The sequence below is a fragment of the Ixodes scapularis genome, unplaced genomic scaffold, assembly GCF_016920785.2.
Source record: "Ixodes scapularis isolate PalLabHiFi unplaced genomic scaffold, ASM1692078v2 PGA_scaffold4__175_contigs__length_147842914, whole genome shotgun sequence".
Lineage (NCBI taxonomy): Eukaryota > Metazoa > Arthropoda > Arachnida > Ixodida > Ixodidae > Ixodes > Ixodes scapularis.
In genome coordinates this window covers 45851936-45871104 of record NW_024609879.1, presented here as the reverse complement: position 1 = coordinate 45871104, position 19169 = coordinate 45851936, and the positions used below count along the sequence as shown (strand labels likewise).

At 42.0% G+C, this 19169-nt stretch overlaps 1 protein-coding gene across 5 annotated transcripts in view; it reads left to right on the top strand.

Moving 5' to 3' along the window:
- LOC120836175 (synaptotagmin-1) overlaps nucleotides 1-19169 on the top strand; it is a 223001-nt gene that overhangs the window by 188139 nt on the left and 15693 nt on the right. For 2 of the 5 annotated variants that reach the window (XM_042293183.1, XM_042293182.1), the window contains exons 7-8: nucleotides 13664-13772; nucleotides 17490-17623. In XM_042293183.1, the coding sequence (XP_042149117.1) occupies nucleotides 13664-13772; nucleotides 17490-17623 (243 nt within the window). Of the gene's footprint in view, nucleotides 1-13654; nucleotides 13773-17489; nucleotides 17624-19002; nucleotides 19096-19169 lie in introns of all 5 variants that reach the window. The other 3 variants (XM_042293181.1, XM_040211251.3, XM_040211252.3) reach the window with 3 other exon arrangements.

The following is a 19169-nucleotide window of genomic DNA, read 5'->3' as shown; positions in this document are numbered from 1 at the left end:
TTTGCACAGTATACCTATACAATCCTAATATAATTGTAATAATGTATGTGCGTGTCGCTTTTATATTCGTATTATATTCCTTCTTAGGCTTTATTGTCAGTATAGCGATATGACTAATTTATGATATAAGCGTTTATTTAGGCATGCCACATGGAAAATACTAAGCTCTTCATAATTTAACTTTTAGCTAGATACAAAAACCGACATATGGTACTGGTTTCATGAGATGCCCACAAATTACAGTTGTGTTCTATTGGAGAAAAATTATGCTGGAAATGAGGCGTTAATACGACTTCGTGCCTCCTCTTTTCAGAAAATTGAAAGGCATTCAGTGTTAAACTCTAGATGTACTGATCAGAGTCGGCAATGTGTAGGATAATTTAGATCTATAGCACCTCCACAAGAAAAGTTTCGGTCTAAACTCAGCTCGAAATGCATAGATAATTTTTGTGCAACTCTTTCACCCTGTTAACTAACACAGATGTGTCTCAGCAGGATCACTTCGTTCTCAAGAGAAAGCAACAATTGTCATAACATAATATTTTCAAATATACTACTATATTACTTTATTACTTTGACAATACAACGGAACTGCTCTATTGCACCTGTTTTATTCCTATAAAATTCGTTTTTGGTAAAACGAGTAAGTGAATACTTGGAAGGGGAAGACGTTGCGTGAAAATAATCGACTCAGCCTATGATACAGAATCAAATAAAAAATGTTGAACCTTAAAAACAAATAGCAAAAGCAAACAATGAACATATAATGGGATTTTCGAAGTCACGTTTGTTAAGTGTGCTTAATCAACAAATTAGCCGAGGCCTCTTTTTATGTAGGAAAAATGCCAGACTCTATATCAAATTTTAAAAACTTTTATTTTTTTATTTTATTATTAGTATTAATTGTTTCTTCTTCTTTTTTTCTTTTTTTTAGAAAGGTTCAGTGCGAAACATATGTACCACGAAACCGTCCGATCCGACGTCCGATCAGGGGATACGACGGTCGGAGGCGAGGGTTTTCAACGCTCTCCAGTGCTACGGAAACCCTCGCCCCCAAGGCCATTCCGGCAGTCCGCGAGTCGGATCGGACGTTTTCGTCGTACACGCGTTTCGCGCTTTAAGGATAGGGAAATCAAGACGCATAAAAGCACACGAGAGAACGATTTATACCTCATCAGTGCTCCGCTGCCAAGGGCTATTTCTTTTCTTTTACCTCCAAATTTATTCTATTTTTCATACAAATATTTTTCACACCAACATGTCAGTGTTTTATACCTAGCAATTTTGTATATTTTGTTGTCGAGTAAGCACATATCGAATAAAATTACTTCCAACCTACCGTGAAGGCTACGTACCGCGAAGTTTTGAAGATATAAAGCGTATCTTGAATTTTCACCTACACTTTGTATATTCTTCAGTTGAAACTCCAAAGTACATCTTCCAACTTAGCTGTGACTAACGTACTTTCGTCCCCTGCTGAAAACGCACAATAGCAGGAGGTCGATACCTATTCCAACCCGACACCATGACCTGGATCGTTCCGGTTGGCATTACCACTCAACTTTTTCTTATCTCCCAAATCTCTGCATGAACTGCACGGTGGATTGTAATCATGATGCTCCTTTCTCGAGGCTTATGTCTTCTTTTTATATTGTTGCATGAGCACTCGCTGACCGCATGTATTTTACTTGAATGCTCATCTGTCTTTCTCAAACACGTTTATGTTCACTGTATTTCTTTCACAGGAGTCTGCCTGGGTGGTATAGAACCGTCGTGTGCTTAGCACCGTCGTACGAGACACATGTTGTACTCTTTTTGTTCGATGTGTTTTGTGGTGTTCAATCTAGTTGCACACTGATTGGTGGCCGCCACTCTGAAGAAAAAATAAACGTTGTGTGCTATACGTTTCTTGAAAGGACATTTTAGTTGAATGGTCACTGTACTGGACAAATTCATCTCGGATGGCGATCAAAACCGAAGTTGGAGTTGTGTTAGTTTAGGTGAGCACGATGTCATATAAGGAACGCGTCATTTTTTGCGAAGCGACGCTCAGTTAAACTACGGTTCTCTAAACAAGCTGAACTGTTGAGACAAATCAACTTGACTCTAAATTATGGTCACGAGGAATTGAAGAGCGAAACAAAACGATGCGACCTATTTATAAAATGGTCGTCCTACGATGTTTTAAATACACAGAACCATAATAACGGGAAGACTCATCGAAAAAAGAATCCAAGCGTTCAATCTAGACTGTCCTTTCTCGAAAACCTATTTGTGGAAGCTTTGGTGTATTCGTGCAATGTTATTTTAGTGGAGTAGCAGAAGTAGATTGTGTACACCGAAAAACGGTGTTTGAAGAGCATTTAGATTTTTGGTACCTGGAACGCGTCTCCTACCGGCATATTCAGCATTCTCTTGTCGCCTGTATATTTAGTATCCTCAAAATCGCAGAAAAAAATGTCGCAGGAAGCTTCGCGTGATTGCACTAATTGCCTCTTGACTATACAGAGTGTTTTTATTCTCCAGCCTCGGTCTTAAATCATTCGGAAAAAACTGGCGTCCGCACGCAGCGACCTCAACATTTTTTTTAAAAAAGTGTACCTTAGACAGAAATTTTGCCTTGCAAAACTGCAAGAATTTTGCTTCCATGTACAAAAAATTGTCCACCATCCCTGCCAGAGTCAACAACGAAGACGACCGAGCAGGGAGAGTTCTGCATGTGGCGCCACATCCCGATAGTCGCAGCAAGCAGACGACTACTTCCGACTAACTGTGCCGTCTGTTCGCTGCTCCTATCGAGAGGTGGCGCCGCAAACTCTAGCTAACTCGGTCGTTTGCGTCGTCGCCCGCCGCTCCCCTTGGCAAGCATATTGATACCAGCTTTTTTTTTTTTCGGAAGAACCCTGTGTCTTTTATATTTCACAAAGTAAATTGCATCACTAAAATGCAGCTTTGATAAAAAGTTTGAGATCCTTTCGTGCAGGCGCCGATTTTACGTTCACTTTTTTTGCGAGCCCTGGAGATTGACAACACCCTAAAAAAATTATTGCAAAACGCTGACGCACGCATCGCCATCGTCATGGCGTCCCAACCCCTAACTGCTGAGTTTCCGACAGCTGATAGTCCGCGAAGGGGGTGGCTACAAAGCAGACGCCTTCCGTAACATCCAGGATCGCAGCAACCTGCAGCCCTGCACAGCTATTACGTCATCAGGTGATACGCGAACGAACAAAATAAGAATCCTCTCAACACACCTGTCGGGAACGCTTTCCTAGGGACATAGTTCAAAGGCAGATTTCTGTTTCCATTGAGCACTACATACGATGTCTGAATGGGAGACTTCATCGAAATTTAAAGAAACAAATCGAACTTAAAATAGTCACCTCAGCTCATTCATGACATCTCTTAAAGATATTCAGAGGTGGAACAATCATTTAACGCTTGACATGGGACTATCTTCTATATTCTGAATATAAAAGCTGCTCGAACGAAAGGTCGTGTTTACCCAGTACAGCGGCACTTTAGCTTATGTGAAGAACATCAGTTTGTTTTTGGCCCAATACTACTATTTCAAATACAAACAATATAAATGGCTTTCACATTAATATAAATAAAACGTTATTTGAGCGTATTTAGCAAAACAGTGTCAATTCGAATTTCCTTTTGAGTTAACATTGATGGTCCCGTCAAATTATAAATGTCTCTCTTCGTTACTTTTCACATTATTGTCCGCTGAAAGTCTTCTTGTAAAGCCAACTACCAAAGTAAGAAAAAGTGCTCAAAGCGCAGGCGAGCTGGTGTATATTGAACATGATGGTAAATCCTCACTGGGTTGAAAGTTAATATCCCTAGTCTCGTTGGTATCTCTTATTGTTTTTTTTTTTTCTTTTGTTTTACCATTTTCTTCCCACGCCTGAGGATTTATCATTACGTTCTATACCACAGTAAAGTTTCTTAGCAGTGTCGTTGCACTTGTGGTAGCGCATGCCTCTTGTGGCCGTGATCGTGAAGTGCTGTTTATCTGTGCAGTGAAGTACCTCTTTTCTTCTTTTTTTTTATTCGACAGTTGCCCATAGCATGACCTGTGTTGTGTCTCCGGGCTCTCTTCGGCACATCAGCCCACGTAGCAGTCACGAAACGCTGCGCAGCACTAGAGTCGTGCGTGTGTGTGTCTGCAAATACTGTGTGTGTGCACACCACCCTAGTCTAGAAACTAGAGTAGGTCATAACGTAAGGAGCCAGTGGAAACTGTCACTTTTTATTATAAGTTTCTGAGAAATGACGATCTCAAATACAAGGAAATTGTTAAGGGTCACGTCCTATACAGTCGTCATTTTGTTTTAGCTTTAACATTGCCCTTAGTAATAGCGCCAACAGACACCGATATGTACGTTAGCTACATACTTTTCTATCCATTGTAGCCCGGGGCATCACAAATAAATATAGCTCTGTCATCACAAACAATACGCCAACAAAATATGGAGCGCATACGGTCGCACATAATTGACTGAAGAGGGAATACACAATTTATTTACCCCAAAAAGATCGGTGGGTTTACTTTCTTGCAAAACCCGGAGCAAGTCAATCACGGCGAACAACTGGTCTCTTTATCACTCAATGTAGTAAAACATAATCACCTTAGCTGTATTGTTATAACGCTAATTTCAATTCCAATTATTTTGTCAATATTCTTTTTTTTTTTTAACGTAGGGAACATAGTTAACGTGTCCAGTCTCCACTACACGCCCCTTTTCGCCAAATCATTTAACCTGTTATAATTACATGCAGAGCTGTATGTTAGAGGAACGGGATGCACTGCTTTCTTAGAGGTTTTTTTTTTTCATTTTAAGACATCTCCAGAAAACATATCGTTCAAAGTTAAGGCACGTGAACGTGGTCGCTTTAGCACACTTGCAATCACAACGGTTGTTTTTAACCTTTATCAAAGTATCTACAGAAACAACTCTGCAGAGCTTGTTGTCTAGTCAGTGTCATCCCCATTCCGCAAAAAATGCATAAAAAACAATTTTCAAAGGAGCAGTGTTAACAAGAACTACATTCTTTTGGACAAAACGTTGACTGAAACAAGTCTCTCGCGGTCCAATAAGATATGTTTCAATATGATAATAATTTTCAAATTTCGTGGCTTTTGCCAAGACTCTCATTTCGTTCTACGCTTTATCTTGATAAATACTCATTTTTCGCAGATCATTTCATGACTTCAAAATTCAACGTCCATATGCGCAATTTCCAAATTACATTCATTAAATTAAATATTTCGTGGGGTAATTAATGGCCTAAAAGTATAGCAAAATGAGGTGGTATTCTTAACTAGATTCCACAAGTTGCAGAAGACGCCCGCTGAAATCCAACATGTGATATCTGTGTGTGAATGTGGTAATTTTTTTTTTTTGCATTAAAAACATTTATGAAGGGATTGTCTATCAAAACAGTAGAGTATTTGGACGCTCGAGTTCGTAGAAAATAGGCATTGTGTCTAAACAAAATGTGTGGCTTCAATGCGGTGATGCAGAAATTGGCGCTAATCTGGGCCATAATTTTTAAAACCAATGTGTGTCTTTGTTTTGTGGCCCTCGGTGTGCTGTGATTGCTGTTGGATTCCCCCTGAAGACGGTTTGTATTCTTATCGAACTGACTATTTTCTTTGCTTCTTTCCTCTGACATTTTGTTTCACGTGTGCCTTACCACTACTTCATTCTTCCTATCTCTACATTTTGAATGCTTCCATTAATTTTGTTATTACTCCGCTTCTGTTTTAATTACCGTAACTTTTCTCCAAAACTTTCTAACTTTCTGAGGCACAGCCTAAGCGTGTGGTTGAGCTAAGTTTAAACGCTTATTGCATTTGAGCAAAAATCTATTCCTTGTTGGTTATTGCATACTTTATTTAATCAAGTGTTTTTTATTGGACAATTGCATAACCTTGAAGTCGATTTCAAGTTGTTGTCGTTCACTATTCAAGGTCCAACGAACAGCCAAACCCAAAATATTTATTTAGTGTGCCGATTTTATTTTTGGAGGGGTATGTTCCAAAAGAGTACACAAAAAAGGAACAGATAGAGTGACTTGTCTACAGCCACGTTCAGTACTACTGACAAGTAAATAAAAGTGTCAAATGAATTTCTTAAACGGACATACTCGAGAAATATTTTACAAACAATATGGTTTCATACCGGAGATCGGCATTTTCATTGGCCCTCATGCTTAGTGTTAAACAATATCATTTTTTGTACAAGCTTACAATATGTTTATGCCAAATTCAAAAAGTTTCAATAAGAATAAAATACTTGAGACAGAAAACAATTAGCACGTCCGAATTAGGTAAACTGGGTAGTTATCTCGGACAAAAGTTACGGTACGTTATGAAATCGTTTTTGACGCAGTGCCTGTTTCACTTTCTCTTTTTCACTCCACGCGGGCCTAAAGCCCGAAACTGCGTTCAGTTTGTGTTGTTTTCTTCTTCCCTTGGAGACTGCTTCCCGCAAACGAGTGATGTGTTTTGCGAGTATGTCACCCCAATTTCGTTTTCTCTCTCTCCTTTTCCTTTTGGAATTTGGTCTGCCCGCCACCCCCTTCTTCTTCTCGCCTCGCATTGGCTCCTGCCCCGGCAAAATGTCCCTTTTGAAAACCAAAAAAAAATATATATATTCCCGGGACGGTGCCGATGCCCATCGGGACGATGTCTTCCCTATTCGGCTGCGGGACACTAACACCCTCTACCCGTAAGTACCGCAGTCTTCCGCCACACTAAAGATGGCCGACTGCTCTCCTCCTCCGCGAAGCCTCGTCCTCCTCGCATTGTACGCCGCTTCGAAGACTCTAGCATGCACCAACTCCTCACTCTTTCTCATTATTTCTGTGTACTGCTGGCAAAACTTTGGTGCTCGATTGCTCGCTTGTTCCTCGCTTGCGTTGTGGTGTCGTGTCCGCGTGGTCTGTTCGCAAAACCTGTCATCAGTATTGAACCATGGTTAAAAGCGCTTAAAAAAGACGTACACAAGATAGAAGACAAACACGGGCGCTACTCACAACTGTATTGGGAAAGGAAGATGGAAGTATATATATATATATATATATATATATATATATATATATATATATATATATATATATATGATACACTAATCGTCACCCAGGCTACTCATGCGCGAGATACAAGAGCATAAACTCGTTTACATGTCTTGTGTACGTCTTTTTTATCTTGTGTACGTCTTTTTAGCGCTTTTAACCAAGGTTCAATACAGTCAACACCAACTAGCCCAACAAAAAGTTCTTTAATTGTCATCAGTAAATTCGCTTCTCCGTGTCCCATGTCATGGCCAGATTGCGAAGACTATCGGTTCTTGACTTCACGTGACCATTCGTATAATGCAGGTCCTGTGTACCATAAGTTTAATGTACTAAGATGGCTAGTTTCTAGAAAAACTCACATCCTTAGCGTTGTTGTTTCAATTACCAATTTTACACGTTCTTGGTTTTGGGTGCAGGGGTTACCAAGAACACGGTTCAAAATGTTTCGTTAAACGAACTAAACTTTAATGATGCGTCGAATGAAGGTGACTCTGTCACTTATAAAACACATAAATGTAGGTTTTAAATATAAAAAAATATGCTGGTTACGTATTACCAAATTAACCGCTAAGTACTTATTTCTAAATATATTTTTTCTTACTTTAACTTACTTTAACTTCTAATATGGAAGATGTTCCCTTAGGAAACTTGATTCTTTTGGGGCATATTGAAAGATCAAAACAGCGCAATACAACACTCCTTGTATAATAGTTTAGACAGCGGGCAGTTTTTCTGCCTTAAAATAGCTTCTTGCATGTCCGATATAGAAAGGCAGTTCATAAGCGCAGAACGGCGTATAACGTGTGGACGGACATCTCGCAGTAGTGTCTACATAACTGTTGTTCGTTACAAGATCTGCTTACATCAAGACCGATCGGCTTAAAACTTCCCTAGTCCTGCTGCGTGATTTGTGACGATGGACAATCTGTAGGTGTTACTCACATACAAAAATATAAATTGCTTCACTATATTTTGTGTTGATAGATAATCTCCGGGTCTAAATAATGCCCTCTCAGCTCTTTGGGTGAAATTAAATAAATAACTAAATAAACTAAAAAATCAGATTATGTCAAAAGCGTCTGTGAGGAAGGACCATTTCTAGGTTTAAACTACATACAAAACCTTGCAATTTTATCTCTAAATTTGTGCAGATAGAAAATCTAACCTTCAGATGATTTAATTTTGATTTGTGTAGGTGAACAATTATTAGGTATAAATAACATAGAAATTCATCAGATTATGTTACCATTCTCTGTACATTAGACCATTTACAGGTGTAAATTGCGTACAAACCCATCAGATTATTTTACTGTGCTTTGTGTAATTGGATATTCCCTAAATATAAATCACATACAAAATTATTAGATTATTTCACTGTAGTTTGTGTATGTCGGAAATATTCATGTATAAAATCCCATACAAAACAATCAAATTATTTGATCAAACTCTTTGTAGATTGATAATCTTCTTCTGCATATCACATAGAAATCATCTCATTATTTCACTATTGCCTGTAGAGATGAACAATATCCAGGAGTAAATGACATACATATCTATTATAATATATCAACATCATCTCAGTAAATGGACAACTCCTAACTGTAAGTTACATACAAAACCATTCGATTATTTCACCATGATCTGTGCAAATGGACAATCTCCGGGTGTGAATCAAATACAAAACCATCATTATTTTACCTTCTCTGTGTAGGTGAAAGTAAGGTTAAAATTACATATAACATTATGAGACTATGTTACCATGATCTGTGTATGTTGGCCATTTTTATGCGTAAATAATATACAGAACCATCTGACTACTTGACTACGATCAATACGATAGATAATCTCAAGGTTTTTCACACTCAGAAGTCAATCTTAAGATGCCGTTTTGGTGTTCTTCGTTGAAAGTTGTCCAACAGTGAAAGTTGTGAGAGCTTCACAAACTCTCCTGCATATAAAGCACCAGAAGGGTCAGCACGTTACCCTATGTATACCATATAGCCTGTCCACCAGCTAAGATAGTCGTCATGAAATAAAAAAATCACCAGCCTTTCATTCCGCTGTTCGGGTTCCTGATCAAAGGGGACACATGATTTGCTGCTTCGGGAAGAGGTGTTTCTTTCTGAAATGAACTGCCCTTCTGGAGGTTCCAGTATCATATTTTGTGATAATCATAAAACGACTGTGCGCACAAAACAAAAAGAATATCCTTTCACACTTTTCTAAAATAGGTTTTACTAAGATCTTTTAAGGCATGCCGATCATATATTAACGCCGTAGTTAGCCGCTAGTCCAGCACATTATTTTAAACACTGCATGAATACATTTCAAGCACACTTTGCATTTCCTACATAGATTGTCATATAAGATGCGAAATTACTCTGTGCTGCAAATTATGACTGAGTTCTGCGCCTTCTGTTCAAACTTCAAAGAAATATGACTCCCAAACTTCCGGACCTATATTTTTGGTTTGCTAGAACTGCCGGCAAAGTCGGTTTGTCATATATAGCATACCTCAACGTCAAGCTCATTCACCACAAATTACAAATTCACGAATGCGAACCTTATCAATTAAAAGAAGGTTCATGGTTTGGCGATCACTAGGACTCATTCAAAATTTGCTCGAGCTCACTGAGAGGTTCATATCTCGTAATTCCAAGACTTGCCCACGTTCGCCGTTTCCTGTTTTCTTCTTTTCATGCAGAATGTTTCTGGGCTCAAGATTTTAAACCAAGAATGTCCCAATAAATGTGAACGGCAAAAGTGTACCACGTAATTGTTTCCGCTAAAAGTAGCGGGGAAACAGTTCCCGCTAGAGTAAGCGGCACCTAAGTCCGCTCATATTAGTTTCCTCAAAATTCGTCGTGCCTTTATAGGCTCAGAAAAACTTATAAACACCCAGCGCAGCATTAATCACGCTGTACATTCTGGGTCTTTTCACTTTATCCTTACGATTAAGATACATTTATTTATTTTTTATTTGCTAACTTTTTCTGTTACGTGATGCAACCTGGCGGAGAAAATCAGAACTATAGTCAATGACTGCCTAATACACGCAGGACATTGTTTAATATGTTGATGCTTCGTGCTTCGTTTTTCGACGTTCTTTTCGGTCAGTTCTGCAGTCTTAATGACTATGAAGCAAATAATAAGATGCAGGAAACTCGTCACACCTTGTGTTTCTTAGCGTTTCAATTACTATAGCCATGACGGTTGGAAATTCGCAAAGCGTGGCCAATCATGTTCATGTTTTGTTTTCTGCGATTCATTCTTTGCGTCTGATCTTGCCGATCGATACCAAAATCTCGTTGGCCGCGGAACTATAATGAGGCGTTCATACCTGGATCATTTCCACGCAAAACGCAAGTTCGTTTGATACGATCGATCTCTTTTTAGAATACGAACAGACCCACAGAGACGTGACCACGTGAAAGCACGCACGGCTATTCGCACGTTGCCCGAGCCTTTCCGGTTGAACCGCCTCGTGCGCTTACCTGCCAGCCTTTTTCTGTGGTCCTGCATGCCCCAAACCGCATGCCGTGACGTGAAGAAGGCAGTCCCCCCCGAGGATGAGAGGCGCCATCTCGTGGTCGAAGAGTGTCTGCTCCCTCCCCCCGAGGCAGTGGCGTCTGCAAAACTCTAGTCTGTGGTGTGCTGTGTCCGTAGTCGGTGTGTCAGACCCGTCCCTCCCAACGACCGCAGCTTGGAGCTGTCGTGTAGTAGTCGGAGCTCGCCGTCTCGTCTGTGTGCTGTGCCACCGCCAACCCCCACAAGAGCCGCCTGCTCGGTGTACCCTCTCAGAAAGAAAAAACACCAGAGAACCCAAGAGCCACGATAGAACCTAAAAACGAGAAGAGCATTCTTAAAACTACGAGAGTATTCAAAAGCCCTCAGAGTATCCAAGAGCCGTGAGAAATTTCGAAAGGATGCATAAATTTTGTGCGGCCACCATTAGTTGGTTATGCACTGTGAGTACTGATTTCACAAACGCACTTCGTCAGCATTCGGGGTGTACTCAGATCTAAACGCATTTTTCACGCGAGTGTTACGTCAGTGCTCGACGCGAGATCGAAATCAATCACGGGCTTCACGCCGGAAGCAATGAAACCAATTAATGGCGGCTGCGCATAATCTATGCATAATTTCACAATTTCGGAATGGCTCTATTCCAGAAGCTCTAAGAGAATTCAAAGCCATAAGAGAACCGAAGAGCTACAAGAGAATCTAAATGCCAGGCGAAAATTTCCCAAAAAGGCGTTACAAAATATCAAATGCCTAATGCGAATCTAGAAATCACGAGAAAATATTAGTACCGTCAGAATTATACGATTATCCAACATAGTCATCTGCGGTGTAAATTACTTCACACCTGCTTTTCTTCATTTTTTTTTCTTTTTATTTGCTGGGCTTAAGAAGAGCGAGTTGTCAATTTACGTCGCGCTTGAAGCCGCTTTTGTTTGATTCGAAAAATATTATTTGACAAACAAATATGCACACCACTTTGCAATTATCTAAACTGTAAACTGTGCGGTACAATTTAACGAGGCAAACGTTATGAACAGGCATGCGAACTAGACTTTTTCATACGCTTTTTACAGTTTCTACCTACAAGGTGTACTCGTATAATCAAGAGTAGTCAATGGATCCACATCAAACCTAATGTGGCTATACCTGGCTAGGCTTGGCATCTATTCAGCATTCACGTCAGTCAACAAAAATGTATCTGCCATAAAACATATCACCCGTAAAGAGACTTAATTACTTAACCTCCGTTTACTGATCGCCAAACTACTCTTTTTCAATCATTGGCCGAGAATAGCCGAAACAAATGCGTGAACGCAACAATAAGAAGTACAATTGCGGAATAAATTACAGTGGCGCCTAATGAAAGAAGCCAGAAGAGAAAACATGGGACACTGCAATTCATGCAAGGCGACACACCTGAAACGCTCAGGGTCAGAGGCACTTCGTTAAACGCAAATTTGAGTTCTCAGAACAAACAACGTCAAACATCCTAAACACCCAATAAACGGAACGGGCAAAAAAAAAAAAAAAAAAAAGGCGATTCGATTCCAATGTGCGTTTTCCTCGGCTTGAAAATGCGTTGCGTGGAATTCGAGAGACATTGTTATGTTCTCTCGTTTCAATCATTTCTGAAGAATAGGAAAAATGTTTACTGTGATTTCAGGAAAAAAATATTCAAATAATTAAAAACTTTTTTTTTTTTTGTGAGCATCGCGATGGCTCAAGTGTGGCAACTCTGGAGCATAGTCCATTTAGTGGCTCTCTTCCGTCGCATAGCGGGCGGCCCTTGTGGGGCACCCCACCGCCACGACTTCTTCCACTAGCAGCACCCCGAGTGTCGTGCCTTCCACGAGGTCCGTGCAACGTGCTCGCTGTGTCTCTTGCCTGGCCGACGGCCTGTGCCAGTGTCATAGATATCCCGGCTTCTGTGGAGCTCGGGGGGAAAAAGCTGCGCTCTGCCGGGCGCGCCTCTCTCCCCCCGCGTTTGTGTGTGTGTCTGCTCTGGCATTCCGGTGTTGTCGTAGTGGTCAGAACGAGCCTTACTGCGCACGCCTCTTGGCTTCTGTCGCTGATGAGAGGGTGCCTCTGCCTCCTCGACCAATGTCTTCGGTGGCTGTTTGCCAATGAAGCTGCCGCGCCGTTGAGCGCACCTGGATAGCGAGGACACAATGCTGACTTTTCGGTCTCGCCTGTGCTCTGTTTTACATCAAGTATACGAGCCCCCTGGTGATGTACCTTTGATGCCGCTGGGTTGACTCTGTTGCCTCGTAGCGTTGGCTGCGGTCAGACATTGTGTGAAACGTAGCATAACAGACTCAAACCCTGAGCACATGTGGGACAGAAGTGCCGCGTCAGCGATCGGCTGATACTCGTGTTCCATCGGAGATTCAAGTTGTCCATTATTCTCTTCCCCAAGTTTGTTTCTTTCGGAGGACGCAGAAACAGCACTGTAGCCTCGCTAACCTAGGAGCTGTTGACCGTTGCCGTTTGCGTGTGAACGACGCAAAGTTGAAAACTAGACACTGGGACCTAACTTTGCTGGTTTCGTACTCTCCCGTAGACAAATAAGTTTATGCTTAAGTTTTATTTTATTTTATTTTACATCCTAATAATGTATAGCAAAGCGTTTGCTCCAGTTTTCGCGTGATTCGCTTAGTTCCAGTTAGAGCTCTAATGAGTAGTATAATGATGTTTCATTGGACAATACAATTGAATGCGGCGCGTTTCAGGCGATTATTTTGTAATATATTCTAGTTGATAACCTGCAAACAAGGGCTTAAGACAAAAAAACAAGCAAAAGTAACCGATCATTTGAAATGGAGATATTATCTATGACAATCATATGTCGTCTAAACCTCAACCTGGATAATATCTGATTGAGGCTAAGCCGCTGGCTCGATAAACGTTCTAAGGCAACATTTTGTAATAAGAAATTGCATGTTAATTCGTGCGGCATTCGCAGCAAGCAGCTCCAGCATGGCCGCGTCTACCTCCGTCTTCATTCTTCAATGTCTTTCCTTGCTGTCGTTCCCTGTAGGAAAACAAGCTGGGAGACATTTGCTTCTCGCTCCGCTATGTCCCCACGGCCGGCAAGCTGACGGTAGTCATCCTGGAAGCCAAGAACCTCAAGAAAATGGACGTCGGAGGACTCTCCGGTTTGTACACTCTTTCCCGCATTGATCCTGTACCGACACGTTTTGAGGGCAGTATGTGTAATTGTACGTTATTTGTTTATTATTTTTGTTTTTATCCCCATCACTTTAGTCTGGGGTTTAGCATTACAGAGGGTGATGAATATCGACTCAACAAATAGGGTCATCCTATTCGAACTTTTACCCAACTCCGAGAGGGTCCGCGAACGCAATCACTGGAGCCGATGTAAAGCTCCAACACCCGAGCGCGCGCGTCCAGACGTTCTATGGCACGACCTGCCCAAAGTTGACCTTCTCGGCCAACAGGTGCGCTCACTAGCGGCCGACCGGGAAGCCTTTTGTTCACTGACCCGGGGCAATATGCTCTGGCAGGTAAAAAAGCGGAGTGCGTGGCCTGTCCTGTTCGTGCCTTTTGCTCGTGATTTCTTCTACTGTGTTCTTATCAATAAGTGACGCAACCTTATTTGCTGTGGAGCAATAAGATGTTTGGAGCTCGCTACGCCCGGCGTTTGTTACGTTGTCAATGACTGCAGATACTTTAAATGTGTTTCTCGGAACTCATATATGTGAAACCAAGAGGGGCCTCTCTACTCCGTTCGCCCCTAAGCTAACAGATCAGTGGAACCTACGAGCTCATTGCATCAGCCATCTGTCAATCTTTGGTCACGTAGTCATGCGCTCGCCCATATCCACGCACAGAGAGCGGGGGCAGGTGATGAAAACGAGGCGGCTGATTGGTCCGGTGAACTCGTAGCTCCCTCCCCATAGTCAGCTGAGGAGTGAACGGGGAAAGAAAACTTCATGGCAAAATACTGCCAGTCCAAGGATGCTAACGGGTTAAATCCCGTCCCTCCATCAGACAAAGACGTATTGTGTCCGGTGTAGTCCCTTCTACAGGAGGTTTCCGTTGCGCAGTAAACTTTTTAGCTTTTTAGAAGGAAAAGCTTCATTCCAAGCACTTCGCTTTACAAAATTACATTTCTTGTATCTAATCGTAAACCGGCAACCCAAAAATTAAAAAAACAACATATATATATATATATATATATATTATTTATTTTTTTTGGCAAGCCAGGTTTAGATGAAAGAATGCTTCAAAGCACGTCTAATGAGTAGTTATTTTGCTATATGTAACCTGATTATAAAACGAACCTCTAAAATTGGGGAATATATTACACATCAATTTTTATTTATCAAGAAATGACGGTCCGAGGCTCATGAGTCTTGAATTATTGATTCAAGCAGCCGAGAATCGATGCCGAGCTGCGCAAAACGTGCGCATGTCCAGGCTATGTTAATGCGGCTGTGTAAAACTGGTCACAAATGAAATAAAGCCTGCATTAATTATTTATAAAACCAGAAAGCTAAATGTTAAGTGAATTTTTTTGGACCAATCAAAACTACTCGGAAATCTGCACATGTTCAAGGAAACACGAAAAAGAAAACGGGAGAAAAAATAAAGACGCTTACAAATCTCTCTAATGCAAAATTAGAGCGCAGCTCTTGAGAAGGAGGAGGAGAGGGTACAGAGGTAAGAGTATGCTCTTCCTCCTCTCCTCCACCTCCTCTCCTCCTTCTGGCCTCTCCCCTCCTCGACCCCCACTGCTCCTCCTCCGTACACTTCTCTCCTCCTCCTGCGTACCCTCCCATCCTTCCCCTCCGCACCCTTCCCTCCTCTTCTATACCCTCTCCTCCTCCCACAGTTTCCCCGCTAAACTTAGCGGCGAAATTTACGTCAAATGACTTCGTGCCATGCCACCCATGAACAAATTCAGTTTCTCTCTTAGATTTAGTGGGAAAAGTGACGTCACGTGACCTCAACACAAATTCAATTTCCCGATAAATTTAGCGGGGCGGTTACGCCGACGCCGTTATACGCGGAAACAGGCGCCTAAGAGCTGCACTCTAAAACACCCCCATAAATCGATGGTTATTTTATCACTTCAACACCTCGCACAAATAGAATTTTCCAGATATTTCGCGATGTCAAAGTCGGTCGGTGCCCTGTGCTTCTGACCAATTTAATAACCCTACCTTCTGTAGTTTATTTCAGGTGAGAAAGAACTACGTATAGTATTCGAGAGAAGGCATTAAAAAGATTTTAAAAACAATAAATAAATAAGGCAACAACGAGCAGGACAATGAACGTAATTATGCAAATGATCTTTAGGACAGTTTTTTTCACGGAAGTAAGTGGTATTTGATACACTTGGTGAAGTGCCTTAACTTTTTTTTCCGAAAGGGTTTCTGTCTGGACTATTTTAGCTGAAGCTTAATGGGCATATTACATCTCTTCCGAGCTTTCCTACACATAAAAAAAATGTTTTATTAAGAGCTAGAGCCTTTCTAAAAATCGTTCATCACTATGCAGCTGGCTTCTCAGAGATTTTTTCGCCACTGATAATTAGATGCCTGAGCTGTCAGCGAATTTTTGTTGTTGAGCTGTCAGTGTTATTTAATAACCCTAACAGTATACAAGCACTAAGAAAAAAAAAGAAACAGTAATGAAACTTATGTTTTGTTTTTCTGAATTCGTGCGTCTTACAAAAAATATATAGTGCCGCCGTTTTGGAGCTGCAAAACTTTCACAAACGTATGTTGTCTGTCAGACCGTTGTTGGCACATTAACCCTGTTTTGAACACGCAGGACATCACATATAGTTAACAAACAAACATAAAAGCTATTTGATAAGAGGTGTTTTGTAAGAGTGGGTATGAAAGGACAAGGATTATTAATAATTAGGATTTAGAGGATTCCCTCTCCTTTTACGAGGCCCGATTCCAGCCACCTCGGTGGCTTCGAAACGAAGCGCCTTCCTCCGGATCGCCAGGTGGCAAGTTCGAATCTCGGTTGTGGTGCCCGAAATCATACAGAAGGCAACCTAATTGCGGAGGCGGCGTCGTGTCACAGATTTTTCCGTTTCGCATCAAACGATCCCCAGTTGGTCAAAATGAATCTTCAGTCCTGCGCTAGGGCGTGCGAGATGCTCGTCGCTGGTTTGGCACGTAAAACCCCAGACCCTGACTCTTTAGGGGTCTATAGTTTATAGGCGTCACTAAATTCAACTAAACTTTTATTGGTTTCAGTGGACACGCGTCTGTTTTGCAGATGTTTCGGTAAACCTTATGTTGCTTTCTAGTTTTGCCTGCCACAGTAAGACATGTCTACACTCTCAGAAATAGGGGGTGTAGAGCGGTACACCCCTTATCAAATATGTAACACCCCTAAACTAAATTTCGACGTTCAGTCCCCTCATGTCGATCTGGCTACACAAACTTTTACGAGCGGTGTGATAGCTGTCGAATATGACGTACAATATCGCTAATGTGTGTATCAAAGACTTCAAAAGAACACTGAGGTTTTGCAGAAGTACCGAAAAAACCTTGATTGTCTTACTGTATCCTTTATTGCGTATATTACCTATTTTAATAAGTTGCATCGCTCGTTTATCAAGCAGCTCGTGAAACTTTGTATGGGCGGTTCGACGTTGGTGGACTGATCGTCGAATTGTTGTTTTGGGGTGTTACATATGGGACAAGGGGTGTACCTTCTGCACCCCGTATTTCTGAGAGTACATGGTCAGAAAAACTGCAAAAATAGAAAGACTCAATCAATCGATTAATCGGTTTCTAGATTGACTCGCAAAAACCGTTCAGTCTTGTTTGTATATTCATTTTAGTGAGACTCACACGACCCTCGCATTGTGTTTCACTCCGCAGACCCCTACGTGAAGATTGCACTAATGATGAACGGAAAGAGGCTCAAGAAGAAGAAGACGAGCATCAAAAAATGCACCCTGAACCCCTACTACAATGAGTCCTTCACCTTCGAAGTCCCATTTGAACAAATACAGGTACGTACGCACGCGGCGGGATTTCCTCCGTCGTCCGGTCGCCAGCCTGGACAACACGCCGTTGTTATCAACTTTCTGTTGCCGTTATTTACATTTATGTTATTACATTTTACGTTGCCCTTTTTTTAATGCGGTAGCATTCCTAGGCTCAACAAACCGTGAGATCGATTGCGTTCGTCCTTCGCTGCTCAATACGGGCAGACACTGAGGGAAAGGAGGAGACGAGAGTGCGCGGAGACGTGGAAACACGGAGCTCTATTAGGACTGACTAGTGGGTAGAGGAGAAGCTAGCTGCCCTTGTCTCTCTGCTCGCTGTTCGAAAGCAAACGCCGGCCTTGTGCGTTCGAACGCGTTTGAACGGTGAGTATAGAGACACAGCCTCGCATATACTCACGAAGCCTGGCAGATCGCCACGAGAAGCGGCCGCCGAAATGGAAAGGTAGAGCGGCACACAACGGATGAGAGGAGAGTCACGTGACTGGCGCCCCGCTGCGGCGAGACGCCGAAGCACACTGGTGCCGAGCGAACAAGTGTGTTCCGCGTCCTCGCCGCACGCAAAAGCTGTGGGCTGACGTCCAGGTTTCCCGAGAAATGGCTTTTTGATGCTCTCTGCTAACAGATCCTCGCGCTCCCAATCTGTGACCGGGGACTCTATGGTTCTGCAGTCGAACTGCCAGGCTTTTTGAGTATAGAGGAGGATATGGTGCCGACAAAGGGAGCTAGCTTTTTGTCTACCCAATAATCTTTACAACCAGCGCTCGGTGCAATGACCTCCCCGCGTGTTCAGGTACCCCTCCTCTCCCTCATTTCCCACCCGTATAGGGAAGTTGAGCGGAAAAACTTAAATTGGCGCGTTATTATACCCCAATTCAATCTCCCCCAACTAAACGTAGCAGGGAAGCGTTTCCCCGCTAAATTAAGCGGGAAGACCAGAATTGGTGTACAGATATACGGCAATTCGATTTCCCCGCAAAATTTAGCGTGGAAATTTTATTCGGGTCTACGATTATACGCCTGTTCAATTAAGAAAAAAAAATGGCGCGAAGACGTGGCCAGGTTGTTGCAGACCGAGAGCACAGAGCTCGGCAGCGGACGTACGAAGATAGGCAAAAAATCCCAAATGCTATCGCATTACATATTTTTTGGCAGCGTCCAAACCAAATGCTTCTCTTTTGTTTTTCTACATTTGCGTTAATTATATTTTATGTTAAACTTTTTGTTGTTGCTTTGTGTTTTTCTTCAGTTTTATTTATTTTTTATTTTTTTCCCTGAGGCGTCCCTTTTTTGTTGTGACCGCATCTGGTCTTCCGGGATTCAAGAAGTTCCATGAACTGACTGTTTCACAAAGCCGTACTCTCCCCTTCCACCGTTTTCCACAGAGGAACCCAAGAGAGCTTTTAGGCCGTATCTGGAGTCGCCGGACGGTCTCAGAGTCCCCAAACCCCCAGGATAACGTTGTAAACTGCGTTTCGGTAAGGTCGTACACCCATCAGTCCAGGGCCTCTAAACTCGTCAAACACGAAGTCGGAGCAGAAAGTTCGCGGAG